The sequence below is a fragment of the Trichomycterus rosablanca genome, chromosome 14, assembly GCF_030014385.1.
Source record: "Trichomycterus rosablanca isolate fTriRos1 chromosome 14, fTriRos1.hap1, whole genome shotgun sequence".
In the NCBI taxonomy this organism is placed as follows: domain Eukaryota; kingdom Metazoa; phylum Chordata; class Actinopteri; order Siluriformes; family Trichomycteridae; genus Trichomycterus; species Trichomycterus rosablanca.
The window spans coordinates 23376156-23397044 of NC_086001.1; the positions used below are offsets into that span (position 1 = coordinate 23376156).

Below are 20889 nucleotides of genomic sequence, written 5' to 3' on the forward strand. Positions count from 1 at the left end.
TTGACGACCTAGTTAGGGTTGGAACCCTGGTAGAACGAGACATAACTGAGGAAAGCAACTTTTGGAAGGACCATCGAGCTACAGCAAAAGGGGTAGCTCCTGTAAAATCAGACCAACGAAAACCAAGAGAACATAATCTGGCAGTAGCGTGTCGTGAGTCAGGTTTTGAACAGGTCAAGTCGCTATCATTGCCCATTAAACTGAAGAATACTCTGATTTCAGCTTTGGTAGACACTGGTAGTACTTTTTCACTAATACAGGAGTCTTTGTGGCAGAAGCTCAAATGTAAAGGTGAAACTTGGCAGTCTAGCCGAAGACAGACTTTTACTCTGGCAAATGGTCTTGTACAGACAGCCTTGGGCCAACTGGAGTGGGTGTGTACGCTACAGGGAGAGGAGTACCCACTTCTTTTGTATGTCATGCGAGATGAAGACTTGACATTCCCCCTTGTATTAGGTCTGCAATTCCTTCTTACATCTGGAATAAACATTGATTTTAAATGTTTTACTTATACAATGATAAAGAAAGACGGCACACAACATGTTTTCTCTTGTCATGATGACTCAAACTGTACTTCACTTGTTTCAGCCAGCCTGATTTTGGCCCTAGACCAACCAAGCATTTCTAAGGTCAGCATTGAAGCTATCCATCAATTGGTAAGTCAAGCTGATGTGGGAAACAGTGGAAAAAAGCAGCTGGAGAACCTACTTTTCAACTGGCCTACTGTATGTACTGATGTGCTAGGACACACTAAGGTAATCCAACATCACATTAGGACAGTGGATGAAGTACCTGTGCGACGAAAAGCATACCCAGTTCCGGTAGCCAAACAGCAATTCATTGACAATGAGCTGAACAACATGCTGAGTATGGGAATCATACGGCCATCAACTTCTCCTTGGTCTGCACCTGTGGTCCTGGTCCCAAAAAAGGATGGGAGTATCAGACTGTGTGTAGACTATCGAGCTTTAAATGCAAAAACACATCTGGATGGGTTTCCCATGCCCCAAATTTCAGAAATCTTAGAATCCTTGCATGGAGCCACAGTTTTTAGTTCTCTGGACCTAAAGAGTGGCTATTGGCAAGTTGAGATGGATGCAGATAGTGTACAGAAGACCGCATTTGCAGTAAAAGGCAATTTATATGAATTTTTACGTCTTCCCTTTGGCCTTAAAAATGCCGCTGCCACATTTCAACGATTGATGACACACGTTTTAAAAGATTTCATTGGCCAGTTTTGTTTTGTATATATTGATGACATTGTGGTCTACTCCCCAGATATCAAACAACATTTTCAACATCTCCTTCAGCTATTTCAAACTTTGGAAGCAGTAGGCCTTACTTTGAACCTAAAAAAATGCAACCTATTTCAGCACTCTCTGACTTATCTGGGACATGTCATATCCAGGGAAGGGATCACGACTGAAAAGGCAAAAGTGGAGGCGGTCCAGAACTTTGCTCGTCCTAAGCAGTTAAAAGATGTGCAAAGATTCCTCGGGTTAGCAGGATGGTATCATCGATTCATACCACGATTTTCTGAAATCGCTGCTCCATTGCATGCACTCAAGAAGAAAGGAGCCTTATGGGATTGGACAAAGGAATGTCAAAGTGCTTTTAATGATCTTAAAGAGGCCCTTCTCAGAGCACCGGTGTTACAACCCCCTGACTTTACAAAACCATTCAAAGTTCAAACAGATGCAAGTGAATTTGGGCTTGGAGCCATGCTGGCCCAAGAGACTGAGGGGGAAGAACATGTGGTCGCCTATGCATCACGACTCTTGAATAAAGCCGAGCGAGCTTATTCTGTTTCAGAGAAGGAATGCCTGGCGGTAGTGTGGGCAGTCGAAAAGTGGCGACACTATTTGGAAGGACGCTGTTTTGAGGTCATAACAGATCATTCGGCCCTCACTTGGGTTTTTAACCACCCCAAACCTTCATCTCGCTTAACCCGATGGGCCATTCGACTGCAAGGTTTTGATTTTACAGTCAGGTATCGTAAAGGCAGATGCAATGTGGTACCAGATGCCCTGTCACGCAGTTTATCTGAAGAACAAAGTACACAAATCATGGCTTCATGTCAAGCAAATGCTGTTATAAGTGACTTACCAGTTGGCTGGGAGGATCTGGGAAAAAGCCAACATTCAGATTTAGCACTTCAACCCCTATGGCAAGCCGCTAAAGAAGCTAACCAGGACCCTTCTCGCATTCACTACACAATTCACAATGGCTATCTGTATCGGTGTGTGCCTACCCAACATGGTGGACTGTCCTACCAGGTCATAGTACCCTCTACATTAAGATCTCAGTTTTTGAGCTTTGCACATGACAATCCACTGAGCGGTCATCTGGGACAGATGAAGACACTAAAAAGACTTTTGGAGGTCGCCTACTGGCCAGAGATCAGAAAAGATGTGTGGAATCATTGTACCCAATGCACTACATGTCAACAGTACAAACCACGTATTGCAAAACTATCAGGACTTCTGCAATCAACCCCTGTAGTGGAGCCTGGTTTTATGCTAGGTATTGACTTGATGGGGCCTTTTCCACGAAGCACTAAGCAAAATGAATATCTTCTCATTATCGTGGATTATTGCAGTAAGTGGGTTGAATTGTTTCCTTTACGCTCAGCCAAAACACCATTAATAGCCACCATTCTCACCAAAGAGATTTTCACACGCTGGGGTGTTCCAGTTTATCTAGTCTCTGACCGTGGTCCCCAGTTCACTTCGCAACTGCTTAATACTACATGCAAGCAGTGGGGGGTGACACAGAAATTGACCACTGCCTATCATCCGCAAACTAATTTAACAGAAAGAATCAATCGTACCTTGAAGTGCATGCTCGCTTCTTATGTAAAGGACAACCATCGATTGTGGGACCGCTGGATTCCTGAATTTCGTTTTGCCATTAATTCAGCATGGCAAGAAAGCACAGAAATGACTCCAGCGGAAATAGCTTTAGGTCGCAAGCTCAAAGGACCCTTTGAACGCCTGTGTAAACGACCACCAGAACCTGAACAGGATGCCTACACCACTATCCAAAGGCAAAAAGAAATGCTGGATAGGGTCAAGGATAACGTGGGAAGAGCTCAGAGTCGGCAGAAAAAATATTATGACCAGAAGAGAAAAGTGACCACTTTTCAAGAAGGAGACCTTGTTTGGATCCGGACCCATCCACTGTCTCGGGCAGGGGATGCATTCATGGCCAAACTAGCCCCCAAGTGGCAAGGTCCTGCCAAGATTCTACAGCAGGTAAATAAAGTAAACTATTCAGTATCCATGTTAGATACCCCTGACAAAAAGGACATTTATCATGTCGAAAATCTAAAACGGTTTTATGGTGTGGTTAAACCTTTTTCTGAGGGAAGGGGTGTGTGACAATGTTCAAGCCTGTCACTAGGGAAATTCTTTTCCCAGTCGCTAGGGGGCAGTGTTAAACCCTCATGTGGATAATTAAGAGGAAGAAGAAGGGTAAATTTGGGGGGGAAAAGCTTCTTTGTGGAGATTGGTAGCATGCAGGACAACTTAATGCTCCTTAGTGCATGCTTTTTCAGGCTTTTGTTGGGAGAATCTACGGTTCTATTAGCCCAATGGTTTATATTTTGTTCCTTTTATAGCTGATTTTGGGTCAGAATTGTGCCAAATGCTATTTCTGGTTTGTGGTACTTGGAGGTCATCTTGGTTTGGTGTACCCAACCAACTGGTGAGGATCTACTCTACAGTCATCTTGCCTACAGAGGATTCCAGACTAGCAGTCACTGCAAATGGATAATTGAACTGGGACAACCATCACCTAGGATTGGAATATTGAAACTGTGCCTGGACTCTATGGAATTTGGTGAGACTGTTTAAGTTTACCTGCTAAAAAGCTATTGGCAGAGGGACTCTTCATATGTGTTTTTTTTGTTATCCCAGGAAAGGGGCTATATTATATCATGGGAAACTTGTCTATGGTGATATTGTGGTGATTTGTAGGTCTGTGCATAGTAAAGAGAATCAAATGTATAATTTGTAGTGTGAATAATAGTATTTTTTGCGCTCAGAGATGGTAACCCCCTCTTTTATTCTGTTAACCTCATTCTTTTAGAGAAAGTAGGCCCAGTGAGTGTAAATGTATTTGATTATTTATAATGTTATAAATGTATTTGATTATTTATAATGTTATAAATGTATTTGATTTTTTATAATGTTATAAATGTATATGATTATTTATAATGTTATAAATGTATTTGATTATTTATAATGTTATAAATGTATTTGATTATTTATAATGTTATAAACGTATTTGATTTTTTATAATGTTATAAATGTATTTGATTATTTATAATGTTATAAATGTATTTGATTATTTATAATGTTATAAATGTATTTGATTATTTATAATGTTATAAATGTATTTGATTTTTTATAATGTTATAAATGTATATGATTATTTATAATGTTATAAATGTATTTGATTATTTATAATGTTATAAATGTATTTGATTATTTATAATGTTATAAACGTATTTGATTTTTTATAATGTTATAAATGTATTTGATTATTTATAATGTTATAAATGTATATGATTATTTATAATGTTATAAATGTATTTGATTATTTATAATGTTATAAACGTATTTGATTATTTATAATGTTATAAACGTATTTGATTTTTTATAATGTTATAAATGTATTTGATTATTTATAATGTTATAAATGTATTTGATTTTTTATAATGTTATAAATGTATTTGATTATTTATAATGTTATAAACGTATTTGATTATTTATAATGTTATAAATGTATTTGATTATTTATAATGTTATACATGTATTTGATTATATATAATGTTATAAATGTATTTGATTATATATAATGTTATAAATGTATATGATTATTTATAATGTTATAAATGTATTTGATTATTTATAATGTTATAAATGAATTTATTATTTATAATGTTATAAATATATTTGATTATTTATAATGTTATAAACATATTTGATTATTTATAATGTTATACATGTATTTGATTATATATAATGTTATAAATGTATTTGATTATTTATAATGTTATAAATGTATTTGATTATTTATAATGTTATAAATGTATTTGATTATTTATAATGTTATAAATGAATTTATTATTTATAATGTTATAAATATATTTGATTATTTATAATGTTATAAACATATTTGATTATTTATAATGTTATAAATGTATTTGATTATTTATAATGTTATAAATGTATATTATTATTTATAATGTTAAATGTATTTGATTATTTATAATGTTATAAATGTATATTATTATTTATAATGTTATAAATGTATTTATTATTTGTAATGTTATAAATGTATTTGATTATTTTTAATGTTATAAATGTATTTGATTATTTTTAATGTTATAAATGTATTTGATTATTTATAATGTTATAAATGTATATTATTATTTATAATGTTATAAATGTATTTATTATTTATAATGTTATAAATGTATTTGATTTTTTATAATGTTATAAATATATTTGATTATTTATAATGTTATAAATGTATTTGATTATTTATAATGTTATAAATGTATTTATTATTTATAATGTTATAAATGTATTTGATTATTTTCTGCTTCAGAACTGAACAAGGATTTCTGCTGCTCCTCGTGTCCACGTTCCTCTACAACCCAAAATCAGCTCCACAATCACATCAAGAGCTGCAACCATGATAAATATGAGACTCTGGTGAAGATTAAGACTGAACATGAGGATCTGACGCCCACCAGAAGCTCCAGTAATCAGCAAACGTCCTCTGGTACTGTCAGCATTAACATCTCTCTCAGTCCCACACAGGAAGAAGGAAACGTCTGCTCACAGTGTGGGAAGAGCTTCAGGTTCCTGAGTCATCTCAAAATACACCAGCGCATTCACACTGAAGAGAAACCGTATCAGTGCTCACAGTGTGGGAAGAGTTATAATGGACAGAGTGATCTGAAACTACACAAGCGCATTCACACTGGAGAGAAACCGTATCACAGTGTGGAAAGAGTTTTAATCAACATGGTAATCTCATATTACACCAGCGCATTCACATTTTACAGAAATGATGATCACAGTGTTGGAGCTGCTTTGCTCATTTATCAGCACTTAGTCACAAGTGTGACTCATCAGATTGTACCAAACAAGCTAAAATATAAAAGTATAAAATATAAAATATAGTGAGTGAGTGTTGGGGAGAAATGGTTAGCAATGAATGAATTATACTGTGTAGTTAATAGGTAATTAATTTCAGTAAACATTAATAAGTAAATAGTAATAATAAAAGTATAAATCTTTAGGTTAAACTATTACTGGGAAATAATGTGATTATGTATAGTGGAGTGAATGGTGGGTAGAACCAGGAGGGTTAGAGCCTGATGTAAGTGAATGCTATCAGTTAATAGTGGAAGTAAATAAAAAAAAAAAGGTATTGGATCGGCTAGCATATATTAGGGTTAGGGTCAGTGTTTATTTCACAAAAGTGTCATTTTTTCCATTCATGGATATGCAAAAGTGTAAATGACGTATTCAAAAAAACGGATACTAACTTTCCCATTCTTTAGAATTGCCTTTTGACCCTTCCAAACGTGGGTGGGGTCGGGGGTGTGTGGCTAGACCCCCGAAGTGGTCCCAACAACCGTTTGGTAATTTCTTTTGTAAACCATGCCTGAGCCTCAGTGGTTTTTCCAGAAACTTTGAGTTCTGGCGCAGCAACATTTGTTACGGGGGCACGCAGCGGGGTCGCCCGTGAAGTTTCGGACGGGGGCCACGCACCCGAGCCCAAACTCAGTTTTTCGGAGGGCTGTTTTCCCAGTCTGTATATCTAGAAGGACCCAGGGTCCAAACCGCCCTGTCAGCCTTCTGCCCCTTTTCGAGTCGGTGCGCTGGGTTAAAATTTGGGGATCCTAGGTCTTACGGTGGAAGAGATATGGCCCTTTTTACTAAAGTGTACTGATGACACTTCTGTGATTCTGTCCCCTAAACCCAAAAATCACCACCAGTCTATGGGCTTTTCGATGGGGGAAAAATTTTTTAAGGTCCCGCTAGGGAACCGAAGGTCGCGGGGTCACCAAACTCGGTCCACGGGAGCGGGGCGACAGGCCACAACTCATATCGGAGCCCAGTGACTGTCGGCCCAAAGGGTCAGAAGTTATGGCCAAAAATCACTTTGGTCATCGATGACATGTTGGTTATCTTAGTCACTAACTAGCCAATTTAGGTCCAGGGTCACTAGGGGTCAGCGCGACTCAGGACACCGAGTGGAGTGTTTCTGCCAAGGTCCCGTCTTTCTAGGACCTTCCGAAAGCCACTTCCTGTTCCCTCCCACTTGGGGTGCGGGGCTTCGGATATGCGGTGCGGCTAGCCGAGGCGGTGTGCCACGTCAAGTTTGGGTCCGATACGAGCACTCCAAGTACTAGGTGTGATACATCATTGCATTTTTCTCATCACATTGGATGCAAATGGGCCGGTGGTCACAGGGTCACCAAACTCGGCACAGGCGAGCGGGGCGACAGACCGCACCGCATATTCAAATTTGGTAACCCTAGGCCAAAAAATCATGAAGTTATGGCTTTATACGTTTTGGTGATCTGATGACATTTCTGTGATAAATTTCCCCAACAAATTTTTTTTTCGTCTTTCATTTTTCAGCTCAAAAACGTTTGATTATTTAGTTTTATATTTTGCAAAACATTTCCAGTACACCCAGGTGAATTAATGAATTGTTTTTAAGGTTTCAAATGTGCAATGACCTTTGAAACCGAAAGTGACAGTTGTTGGGTTGTTGTAGGACAGAGGATAGTGTCTGGTGAGGTTTGTGGTCAGTGAAAAGTGGACGATTTGAGGATTCAGCTGCGCAATTTGAAAGATTATGAGTCAATGTTGTGTGACTAAGTAGTTTAGGGTTAGTTTGGTGAAGTTTATAGATTTCAAAATGTTTTATGAAGTGTGTCATGGTGGAAGTGACACCTAGGAGATCCAATGATCCATCGGTTTATCCCAGTCCCTAAACACTGAGGTTATGGGTTAGGGTGAGGTGTAAGGTTAGGTGAATGCTGCTTGGTGAATCCTGCTTGGTTCCTGTTCCCAAAAAGAAACACCCAACAAACCCCAACGACTACAGGCCTGTCGCCCTTACTTCACATGTTATGAAGTCGCTAGAGAGACTAGTCCTTGCTCACATCAGACCCAGAGTGAAGGAACACATGGATCCTCTACAGTTCGCCTACCAACAAAACATCGGCGTGGATGATGCTCTCATCTACATGTTACAGAGGGCTCATGCTCATCTGGACAGTGTGGACGCTACTGTGAGGATTATGTTTTTCGACTTTTCATGTGCCTTCAATACTATTCAACCTGCACTGCTAGGTGAAAAGATGTTGAAGATGAATGTGGAACCAGCTCTAGTCTCCTGGGTTTTGGACTATCTATCTTCTAGACCACAGTTTGTGCGACTTAAAAACTGTGTCTCTGTTAAAACCTTGAGCAGTATGGGGGCCCCACAAGGAACAGTCCTGTCGCCTTTCCTGTTTACGCTGTATACATCGGACTTTCAATATAACTCAGACAACTGTTTTCTCCAGAAGTTTTCAGACGATTCAGCAGTCGTGGGTTGTATTAAGGCAGGATGTGAGCAGGAATACAGGGGCACGGTTAAAGACTTTTTGGACTGGTGTAGCAACAACCACCTACAACTAAACATCACAAAAACCAAAGAAATGGTGGTGGACTTTAGAAGGAGGAGGAGGGATCCTGAGCCAGTTACTATCCTAGGAACTGAGGTGGAACTTGTACCCAGCTACAGGTACCTTGGAGTTCAGCTGGACAACAAGCTGGACTGGTCTACACACATGGAGACGGTGTACAAAAAGGGGCAGAGCAGACTGTACTTCTTAAGAAGGCTGAAATCTTTTAACATCAGCAGGCCCCTTTTGTGCACCTTTTATCAGTCTGTGGTGGCCAGTGCTCTTTTCTTTGGAGTGGTTTGCTGGGGTGAGAGTGCTAGAACAATGGACACAAACCGAATAAACAAACAGATCAAAAAGGCCAGCTCCATAGTGGGGTCTGAACAGGACTCAGTTCAGCAGGTAGCAGAGTTAAGAATGCTCACAAAGCTTAACTCAATTATCAAAAACCATTCACACCCACTTCACTCCCTGGAGGTGTTTCGACAGAGCACCTTCAGTCACAGACTGATTCCTCCTAAATGCAGGACTGAACGTTACAGAAAATCCTTTCTTATAACTGCTATCAGACTGTTTAACAGTTCACAATAATTCAAATAAATCATTTATAAGAAATACTTACTTCTGTATGCTATGCATGCACCATAAAAAGTTTACATGTATATAGTACCATACTGTACATTTTTATCTTATTGCTTGTTTTTGCACTGTAAGTTAATGTTGTATGTATACAAGAAGTTGTTGTTGACTGTTGTCTGAGCTGCTGTAACAAAGAAATTTCCTGCAAAGGATCAATAAAGAATCTATCTATCTATCTAATGTTATTGATTGGTTTTTAAATGTTTTTTTCACTGGTTTTTATTGTTTTTTGTGACGTTCAGATGCCGTATCGTATTCAGCGATGCCCAGTGTGCGGGGTAGACTACTCCAACCTATCCCAGCATTTGCGCAAGTACCATCTTGTTGGTAATGCCCAGGAGAAGACCCTCCTGCTGCAGCTGGCAAGTGGGCGGTAAGACTGAGCTTGAAAATTCCATTCAAATGTTATTAAAAATGCATTAAAATTATAAGTAGTTGGATGCATTGTATTAAACCAAAAAAAATATATATTTTCTTTCTATTTAGCATCAGGTCCAAGTTCACTTGCTGCGTGCCCGGGTGCGTGTCCAAAAGTGTGAAGAGGTTGGACCGGCACAACGCAACGGTGCACAGTGACTTAGAGGTAATCTTTCATGTTTGTTGAACACTGAATTTTATTTTAAATGATTGTAATTCATTATAAAAGTACAACAACGAGCTTAAAAATATTGGTTTGTTCTGTTTCTGTTCTTCAGCTGCCCGAGATGAATCATTACGCCAACGAGGCGAAGAGGAATTACGTCTTGTGCAAGCTCGCCGAATTGAGGGCCAGCCACCCTCAAGTGCCAATGGTCACTACGTTGGACATTGGACACGCCGGGAGGCTGTACGCTCCAGCCGCCACTTCTGCCGCACCCGACACCGCTGCTTCCCAGGCGACGCCTGTCGCAGAAGTGCAGGCCAGTGTTGGAGACCAGGTGGACGAGGGACAGCCGGGCACCAGCACCGACTGTCAGAACCCCACCTGCGTGGCAATGGCAAGGAGGTTGAGGGTGCTGGAGTCCCATCTCAACCTGGTGCCTCAGGGGGCGTGCCCGAGGAAGGACTGCCAAGAGTCCATGTACGAGCTTGGCCGCCTCCAGAGGCTCCTGTCCCGCAGCCCCCAGAAGAGTTTGCGGAAGAAGTTTTCCCGAAGGGATACCTTCCGTATAAAGGACTCTCCCGTCTACGGTAAGTACATTTATGGTTGTCATACACAATAACATTTTCCATGAAATGCAAGGCATTGTTTTAATCCTTAATTCTATTGCCTTCACAGAGAAGGTGCTTCTTGACTTTTTGGGGTTCTGTGTCGGGACCAACCCCTCCAAGAAGAAGAAGGAAAATGCCATAGGGTCTGTCAGTCATGTGAGGCGGTTCCTCATCTTCGCGGGTGAGGACCGCCTCCTGAAGGGCCATTTTTCCTTCTTAAAGAAGCAGTCTTCCATCAGAGAGTAAGTATTAGACACATTCTCATTTTGGTTTATTGCTGTGCATGATCATTCATCATTGCTAATGCGTGCGTGTGTGTGTGTGTGTTTGTTTTGTGCTTTCACATTTTTTTTTTTCAGTTGGGTCGGAGTTTTATTGGCTGACAAGTTGAAGCCCACAACAGTGCATGCCAACTTGATGAGTCTGAAGAAATTCTTCGAATACCTGCCGTACGTTCCTCGGAAGACCACAAAATTGACCAGGGTGGATTTTCTTTGGCTGAACACCGAGGTGACAAGTCGCATAAAGGATATGCAACGCGATGTGACTTGTCACCGTCAAGCAGTCCGTAAAGCTGCCTCCAGTAAGTGTCACGTCCGAGAAAATGACACTTACGTTATGGACAAAGTAGCTGTACTAATACTAATTTCGTGCCTGTTTTGCCCTACAGAAAACATCGTGTCCGAGGAGGATCAGAAGAACTTCCGCAGGGAGGTTCGTCTGATCCTCCCCGCCAAGATCAGTGAGTATTGTCCCATTAATTATTTCCAAAATTGTGCAAGACAAAAATAAACCCTATTGAAGTGTTTCTTTGTTTTCATAGAGTCTCTAAAAAAAGGTTCAGTCGAGAGCCTTCACCAGGTGTTCGGCTTGTTGACCGGATACTTTGTATCCATGTCCGGTCATCGGGCCGGAGTCTTGAAGAACCTGAAGGTGGAAGAAGTACGGAACGCTGAGGTGGACTGGGAACACGTGACCATCGATGTGAGTGTTACGTTGTACTTTTAGGTCCGACCAGTTCGTGGTATGGGGGGGTGGGGGGGGAGGTTAGGCTTGCTAAAATGTTGTCTTGTGTTGTGATCCCATAGGTGGAAGACCACGCCCAGCTGAGCCTGACACTGTCCGAGCTCCAGTGGTTCGATGGGCTGCTCAGTGTCCGTGACCAGTTCGTCGGCAGTGAGTCCCCGTACTTCTTCTTTAACTCGGTCGGCGGGAGGTGCGAGAAGGTCCTCAGCTACTTCAAGACTGAGTGGACACGGATGGGGTTTGGAGGCAGTTTTACCTTCCGCCATCTTCGTACCTCCATGGTGCACCACGTGAGTGTACAGTCATCGAGGTGTTAGAATGCATGTTCAATAATGTTATAAAGTTTCATTTTGATTTATCTGTTTAATGTTGTGTTCTCAGACAAAGAACCTGACTCCACACAAAAGGCTGTCCATACACCGGGCGATGTGCCATTCCGAGGCAGTCGCCTCCAAATTCTATGTGCCGCTGAACACGGTACAGGAGGCCGCTGGTGTTCGCAGATTGCAGGAGGGAGAGGAGGAGCCCGAAGACCGCCCCCACTGCAGCAGCAGCCGCCCCAGCAGCAGCCGCCCCAGTACCCTCCACAGCCTCCGCCAGGAATTCGGCGAGTCAGGGACTGTCGACACCGACTCTTCTGGAGAGGACACCAGACGACCTGAGGAGGAAAAGTCCTCTTCAGAAGAGGTTCAAGATTCCAAGCGCAAGCACGTGAGACGTGCCATCCTGGACACTTCATCAGAGTCGGATGAACCCTTCGTCTTGAGGATGCCCAGGAAGTCTAGTCCTCACCCGGTAAGACATCACGTCGATTGTCGTATGTAATAATGACAGTGAACATTGGCATCGTCTAATGTTTTAGTATCTTTTCATGTTGAACTAGGGTTACGACATCTTGGGAGGTGGGCCCTCTCCGGAACACAACTACGTCGGGACTCCAGTGAAGGTAAGTCAGGATGCAATGAAGGCGATCACCGAATCCGGCAAGCCCACCGTTCGACTGAGCATGCTGGTGCTCACGTCCTCTTCTTCCTCGGACAAAGAAGAACAAGTGGAGGAAATGCCCCTCGAGCCCAGTGCCACGTTTTAGAGTGTTTAATGTTTTTTTGGGTGTTTTACTGTTACCACAGCAGTACATTGTTGTTTAGCCTAGGGGCAAGTTCAAGTTGATTTTGTATAATGGGTTTTTAAGTTATAAGTTAAAAAAAATTTTTTTTACGAATATTTACATTTCTTTTACTCAATCACGGAATATGTTTAATATCGGGTGCACATGTTTATGTGCCATGACCACGTGTTGTTGATGGGTTTGTATCGGTGAGTAATGTTCTCGTAAATAGTGTTTTTTGCCGTTGCGCTCGTGTGTGATATGTTCATGTTGTTAATAAATGGCGGATTGTTGAGAAAAATTGGTTTTTCTTCCATTCTGGAACCATTTCACCCATGTTTAGGGGAAAAAATTACCAAAGCGTCTTGGATTACCAAAGGGGTTTTTTAGGGTTTTAAGCCAAACCAATAGCCCAGACTTTACCAGATTCGTCCTGGAGGATCGCCACGCCGAGCCGCACCAAATGGCACAGTCAGTTTCTGAAAAATGTTTTCAGTAAGGCTCTAACACTGTGATATTTTTTTGGCTGAAAGGGTTAAGTCAAGTGGTAAACGCTTCAGTCACTTGGTGCGGCTCGGCGAGGGGATCACCGTGGACAAGCTTGGTGAAGTTTGGTACTTTGATTCGGCCTAAAAATGAGAAAAAACACTTTGGTTATCCGGGTCATTTTGGTGATCCTAACCCCTAAACATTAAGGTTTTGCCAAAACAAAGTCTCAAAACGGAACGTGTCATTTGATGCGTCTCGGCACGGCAGACCCTCCTGTACAGTTTTGGTAAGGTTTCGACCTTGGGTTCGTCAAAAAAAAAATACTAACCCAGCACCTTTAGTTCCCTACTTTGGGAATGATGACACTTGGGGACAAACTGATGCCATCTGGGCGACCCACTCATCGCGGCGGTGCTGTATATGACATCGGTTGGGCTCAAAACGACCTGGGAGGCTGTCATGACTGTTTGGTAATCTAATACCAGTTTTGTAATCCCACCCTTTCCAGCTCAAAATTTGAATTTTTGGCAATCTGACACCGCCCTCGTGCCTCACGCGACCCTATAGGGTTGCGTTTCAGGTTTCATGTCACCAAGACCTTTTTTCAGGCCTCCGATCTAAAAAGCGACCTCACAGTCGCGTCCGAACCATTTATAAAGGTCATGCCACGTTCATTAGGTGAAATGAAGCCAGAATTAAAGATGGCAGAAGAACAGGGTGGTATTCTTACTTTCAGTGATTAAATTACTCAGGTTAGAAAGTCCTGATACACAGCACATGCTCACCTGACTCTCAGCCATGCTAGCTTTAATCATTAAGGTGGGTGTGGCCAGCGTGGGTATCGAACCCACGACTTTGGCATTATTAGCACCACGCTCTAACCAACTGAGCTAATCGGCCAGTTAATCTGTTCTCTCTTTAGATCTTTGTACATAATTCTACACTAACTCCATTCAACCAGCTGCATGGCAGCACAAAAACCATTTGAGATTCTGCACACTTTCAGTGAAGATCTGGAAAAATGAGCGGCTCCTAAAACTGGTTGTTATTGCACCAGAAATGCAGCAGTTTCATGTTATTTTAATGATCCGAGATCTCAGTCCTACTTCAGACATCTCTGTCTAGTCATTTCTTATGATCAGACTTTCTTAATACACATCTAAGAGGTTTTGTGGGTTCTTATATGTGTGTTCTATCTAAACTATACTGTATTGTGGTACATTCATTCAGTCTTCATCAGTTTAGACCCGCCCACTTAACCACCAATTTGCCTCCACAGTGAGCCTGTATAGAGAGAGATTAGATTTTTTGTGTGTACCGTCCAATGAAACAGCTGTGCTGTTGGCTGTGCATGTGTCTCTGTGTCGCAATTGGTCAGCGCATTCGGCTGTTAACCGAAAGGTTGGTGGTTCGAGCCCACCCAGGGACGTGTGCCTTTTTCTGCACAACCATGTCTGATGATCAGACAATTAAACCTCAGTGTATATTATCTGGAAACAGATGCTCTTCATATAGAAATATGCTTTACATTTGCTTGATGGTAATAACTCTTAGTGAAGTCTTAATGAACAATTAAAACATCAATTCAGCTGTGGTGTTAGGATCCACCGTGACCGTGTTATTCAGCACTGGAAATAGGCTGGCTATGCGAGAAATGCATCAATGGCTTTGGGTTCTGCAGCTATCAGCTGTAGGCTGTGTATTTGTGGTATGAATGTCTAAGTGTGTGAATGGGTGTTTGTCCACATGTTCATTGAAAGAACAGATTTCATATCCCATTTCATCTTTGATGCCGTAGAAACGCTACAATATTAGCAGTAGCTCAACTTCCTAAAACCCAGAATCTACACGTACAAATCCTACATTCATTCCACAAAGTTCACAAACATGATTTAATGAGTAAAAACTTGACGTTTGGAGCCTCTCTGGTGTGCAGGCTGGTACTGTGTATCAGCACTACTTACTGTGTGCAGGACCTGAGTCGTATCTGCTCCAGTCACTGGTTGGTGGCATTAAGCTCAGTCAAGAACTTTAAGAAATATATAGTTTAGATAGTTTACACATATAAGAACCCACAAAACCTCTTAGATGTGTATTAAGAAAGTCCGTTTCAGCTGCTTGAATAGAATTATGTATAAAGATCTAAAGAGAGAATAGATGAACAGGCCGGTTAGCTCAGTTGGTTAGAGCGTGGTGCTAATAACGCCAAGGTCGCGCGTTCGATCCCCGTACGGGCCACACCCACTTTTGGACTTAAACTAACAAACAAGTGAGCCTTCTCTAACTAGCAGGTCCTATTGACCTGGACTTCAAACGTTGTCTCTGACAAGTGTGAGATCTTTTTACTGCCCCTCTCATTCTAGTCAGAAACATGCCATTATTTCTATTAGCCAAACTTAATGACCCTTCTGTAAATGGTTTAATGTGCACACTGCTGCTACTGGCTTGTTTTTCTTTTCTACAATGTAAGTTCAGACCTTCAGGTTCATGTTATTTGAGATCTTTACATAGATTTCTTCCTCATGTACAGAAAGACGCAGTTCAGTTTGAGAAGCTCACAGCGGGAGAGCGAGTGAGTCTGCGCGTTCAAATGAATCAAATGAGTCGATTCTTTAATCCGGTTATTTAAGGCAAACGACAAAAATAAACTCGAAAGAGTCGATTCACTAAGTTGATCGTACTCAGCAATGAGCCGTTAGAAGCTGAAGGAGTCGATTCTTTTTGATGAAGTCAACATTTTATATGTTATACAAAATACTTAAAAGAGTCAGATCACTATCGTTAGCTGTCATTTAAAAATGAATCGCAAGTCAATACAGAGACAAACCATCTCATCTAATACAAAATAGAATAAATAATGTACAACAGTTTAATGATGCACCATACATACAGTGAAGCAAAACACAAAACCTCTAAACTAAAAAAAATACATCAAATCACCTAAATATTATCTACATAACACATACTGCAAAAACATGTGAATGTGGAACCATGTAATTGTGTATGTGTGTGTGTGTGCATGCTTATGAATATTAATAGAATTGATACGTATGTTAGACACGTATAGATACGTGACGTGATGTAGACACACATATTAACTCCTTAGCAATAGTAATGATACACTATGTGGCAAAAATTATTTGGACACCTTACCATGAGCTTGTTGGATCTCATTTCAAAAACAAACAGTATTAAAATCAAGTGACTTCTGTGTGATCATTAGTGACTTGTGATCTCCTGAACAGGTGCACAAACATCAAATCATCTGCTTCAGAGCGACAAGGAGGGACGGGCCAACTGCGTCCTGAACTTAATGCAATTTTCCAACAGTGGAACGTTTTGTTGTGATTTTGATACTTGGGTGGCAATGTTTAACTAAAATTACTTTTATTTAGTGTTTAACACTTCTAAATTACCTCAGTTTTGTCAATTGATTTCAGTCAATTATATAAATCATGTAAGTTTAAATAACTTGAGATGTAAAAGTAAAGTCTGAAGCTGTGTATTTTTGCTTTATTTACTTAGCAAATGGCGAATCATTATCTTTAGTTCTGGTGGTGTCAGGGTTCCATGGTGTAATGTTTAGCACTCTGGACTCTGAATCCAGCGATCCGAGTTCAAATCTCGGTGGGACCTTACTGCTTTTATTCGGGGGCCGGTGTGAGGTCTAAGATTGAGAAACATTAGCAGTTTCAGGATGGTAGCATTCAGCGCATGTGCAGTACAACAGAGCATCACAATTGCTTGTGCTAGTTTAGAGTCACCTTAAATGACATGTTAATTTCCATCCATTCATCCAGCTTGAATATCATAACAGCACTAGTAGTGTTAGTGTTCCACATGTGACTGCTCCATCCCAAAATATAATCACAAATCATTGTTTACAGCGCCATCTAATAGCCAACTTGGTTCCATGGTGTAATGGTTAGCACTCTGGACTTTGAATCCAGTGATCGGAGTTCAAATCTCAGTGGAACCTGGTTTTATTTGGGTAAAAACACTGTTATCAATGCTGAGTAGAGAATAGTGTTCCACCTGTGACTGCTCTATGCCGAATTGTAACACCAAAATGGCCAACTGGGTCCTAAACTTAACTCAATGCAATTTTCCAACAGTGGAACAGTTTGTTTTTTAATACTTGGGTGGTAATGTTTAACTAAAATTACTTTTATTTACTGCCTAAAACTTCTAAATTAGCTCAGAATTATATCAATCATGTAAGTTTAAAAAATCTGAGATGTAAAAGTAAAGTCTGAAGTTGTGTGTGTGTGTTTTTCTTTTTGTCTTTATTTACTCAGCAAATGGCAAGTTTCATTTGGGAGCCGGTGTGAGTTTCAAGGTTTAGAAACGTTAGCAGTTTCAGGATGGTAGCGTTCAGCACATGCGCAAGTACAACAGAGCGCTTGTGGGGTGTAGACCACGATTACTTGTGCTAGTTGTGTCAACCAAGCAGATCACCATTCAGGAAGGTACATCAGTGCCAAAATACGAGCCAGTTTGTTCAGTAAAACTTTATAAGCCAACAGCAGCGAATAAACTTAAGAGTCACCTTAGATTACATGTTAACTTCCATCTATCCATCCATCTTAAATACCATAAACATTACATATAAAACATGTGGAGCTATTCTTACTACAGTAAAACACACTGAACTGACTTTTAAAGTGAAGTTCAAAATGTTGTACAGAGATCGTTCCCATCTAGTGGTGCTAGATAAATGACAGTTTGTTACTTGGGTACAGATTTGTGACATTATTATTAAATTGTTGTTGTTGTGTTTGTTGTTATTTTTTAACTGTTCATGTTTTAAAGTGTAAAACCATAAACAGCACCGTCTATAAATAAATGAATCACCTTGTGCTTCCAACTGAGATTTTTGTTTACGTGAACAATGTCTGAAATTTGACGAGCTTGATTAGTTTGTAATATGTGTTAAGATGATGAATGAACCTAAACACTTGCTTTTTAATTTTAAGTTTTTATTTATTTATTTTAGTTTCAATACAACATGACAACGGCAAGATAAAGAAAGCAAAAATAAAGTGTCCCAAGTGTTTTTGTAACGTGTTGTAGACCTGCTATGGCGATGTTTTTGGTATACAGGAAAGAAAAGGCCGAATGCAGGTGAAAATGTGTTATTTGGAAACCAGCACTGTGTAAATATTGGACAGAACACATGATGGGTTATTTTAACTTGTTGGGTTGTGCAGTTTAACCATTGTGCTGGATTAAATAAATGTAAGAAAATACAGCATTAAAGCATAATCTCAATAAAATAGGCTACAATTTAACACTATAATACAATACAGCGACAGTAAGTCTGTGTCTGTTTCTGTTGTTTATTCTGAATTGTGTTTGTTTGTAAACTGTGAATTAGTTCTTAATCTGGTCGTGATGTTAGTGAATTAAACCTACATCTCGCTGATGGTCTGATCGATGAGCTGTCTGTTCTGACATGTTGCTTAAGCCCAGCTAGCTCAGTCGGTAGAGCATGAGACTCTTAATCTCAGGGTTGTGGGTTCGAGCCCCACGTTGGTAGAGTATCTTCATTTAACGTCTACTGAAACCAAAAGGACGTTCTTCCACTTTGTATAGTCACTTATCAGGTGGATATTTGTGCTTGTAGGACTGTTGTATACTGGATGTTTTCAGTTACTTATTTCCACTATTCTGTGGGACTACACATTGTTGTTGTGTCTCATATCCGTTTCATCAACAGGCAGGTTGTGCAATAAAAGGCACTCGTCCCTGGGTGGGCTTGAACCACCAACCTTTCAATTAACAGCCGAACGCGCTAACCGATTGCACCACAGAGACACAGGTACAGTTGTTTTATTGGACAGTACACATGGGTCACATGCAGAGGCGCTTTAACCTGCCTGTGGGCCCCCACGTATAGTTTTGATAAAATCAGTACACAACGCAAGACAACAGAGTTCGGTGGCGTAACTAGGAGCTCATGGGCCCCAGTGCAAAAAATTATTTTGGGCCCCCCTATATATGTATATATACAGTGGTGCTTGAAAGTTTGTGAACTCTTTAGAATTTTCTATATTTCTGCATAAATATGACCTAAAACATCATCAGATTTTCACACAAGTCCTATAAAGAGAACCCAGTTAAACAAATGAGACAAAAAAATTATACTTGGTCATTTATTTATTGAGGAAAATGATCCAATATTACATATTTGTGAGTGGCAAAAGTATGTGAACCTCTAGGATTTGCAGTTAATTTGAAGGTGAAATTAGAGTCAGGTGTTTTCAATCAATGGGATGACAATCAGGTGTGAGTGGGCACCCTGTTTTATTTAAAGAACATGGATCTATCAAAGTCTGCTCTTCACAACACATGTTTGTGGTAGTGTATCATGGCACGAACAAAGGAGATTTCTGAGGACCTCAGAAAAAGAGTTGTTGATGCTCATCAGGCTGGAAAAGGTTACAAAACCATCTCTAAAGAGTTTGGACTCCACCAATCCACAGTCAGACAGATTGTGTACAAATGGAGGAAATTCAAGACCATTGTTACCCTCCCCAGGAGTGGTCGACCAACAAAGATCACTCCAAGAGCAAGGCGTGTAATAGTCGGCGAGGTCACAAAGGACACCAGGGTAACTTCGAAGCAACTGAAGGCCTCTCTCACATTGGCTAATGTTAATGTTCATGAGTCCACCATCAGGAGAACACTGAACAACAGTGGTGTGCATGGCAGGGTTGCAAGGAGAAAGCCATTGCTCTCCAAAAAGAACATTGCTGCTCGTCTGCAGTTTGCTAAAGATCACATGGACAAGCCAGAAGGCTATTGGAAGAATGTTTTGTGGAGGGATGAAACCAAAATAGAACATTTTGGTTTAAATGAAAAGAGTTATGTTTGGAGAAAGGAAAACACTGCATAAGAACCTTATCCCATCTGTGAAACATGGTGGTGGTAGTATCATGGTTTGGGCCTGTTTTGCTGCATCTGGGCCAGGACGGCTTGCCATCATTGATGGAACAATGAATTCTGAATTATATCAGAGAATTCTAAAGGAAAATGTCAGGACATCTGTCCATGAACTGAATCTCAAGAGAAGGTGGGTCATGCAGCAAGACAACGACCCTAAGCACACAAGTCGTTCTACAAAGAATGGTTAAAGAAGAATAAAGTTCATGTTTTGGAATGGCCAAGTCAAAGTCCTGACCTTAATCCAATCGAAATGTTGTGGAAGGAACTGAAGCGAGCAGTTAATGTGAGGAAACCCACCAACATCCCAGAGTTGAAGCTGTTCTGTACGGAGGAATGGGCTAAAATTCCTCCAAGCCGGTGTGCAGGACTGATCAACAGTTACCGGAAACGTTTAGTTGCAGTTATTGCTGCAAAGGGGGGTCACACCAGATACTGAAAGCAAAGGTTCACATACTTTTGCCACTCACAAATATGTGATATTGGATCATTTTCCTCAATAAATAAATGACGAAGTACAATATTTTTGTCTCATTAGTTTAACTGGGTTCTCTTTATCTACTTTTAGGACTCGTGTGAAAATCTGATGATGTTTTAGGTCATATTTATATATATATATTTATATATATAATTATCAATATCAATTATATATATATACACTCAATATTATATATATACGATGTGTTTGATCTGCAGGCGGTGGTTCATCATACAGAACAATCAGCTTCTATACAAGAAGAGGTTTAAGGTAGGTCACATGACTTTACATGATCTAAATCAGCTCTCT

General features: G+C 40.4%; 1 protein-coding gene and 2 non-coding genes across 3 annotated transcripts; all 3 read left to right on the forward strand.

Moving 5' to 3' along the window:
* Positions 1–5752: 5752 nt before the first annotated feature.
* LOC134326598 (uncharacterized) lies at positions 5753–12969 on the forward strand. Its single transcript, XM_063008763.1, has 11 exons — positions 5753–6041; positions 9586–9716; positions 9830–9926; positions 10039–10513; positions 10602–10776; positions 10894–11117; positions 11205–11276; positions 11358–11518; positions 11623–11850; positions 11942–12355; positions 12444–12969. The coding sequence occupies exons 1-11, from the start codon at positions 6039–6041 to the stop codon at positions 12648–12650; spliced, it is 2187 nt and encodes a 728-aa protein (XP_062864833.1). The 5' UTR covers positions 5753–6038; the 3' UTR covers positions 12651–12969.
* A 3752-nt stretch (positions 12970–16721) lies between these two features.
* trnaq-cug (transfer RNA glutamine (anticodon CUG)) lies at positions 16722–16793 on the forward strand. The gene has a single exon. It is a non-coding gene; the product is annotated as a tRNA-Gln (tRNA).
* A 271-nt stretch (positions 16794–17064) lies between these two features.
* On the forward strand, positions 17065–17136 carry trnaq-uug (transfer RNA glutamine (anticodon UUG)). The gene has a single exon. It is a non-coding gene; the product is annotated as a tRNA-Gln (tRNA).
* Positions 17137–20889: the final 3753 nt, after the last annotated feature.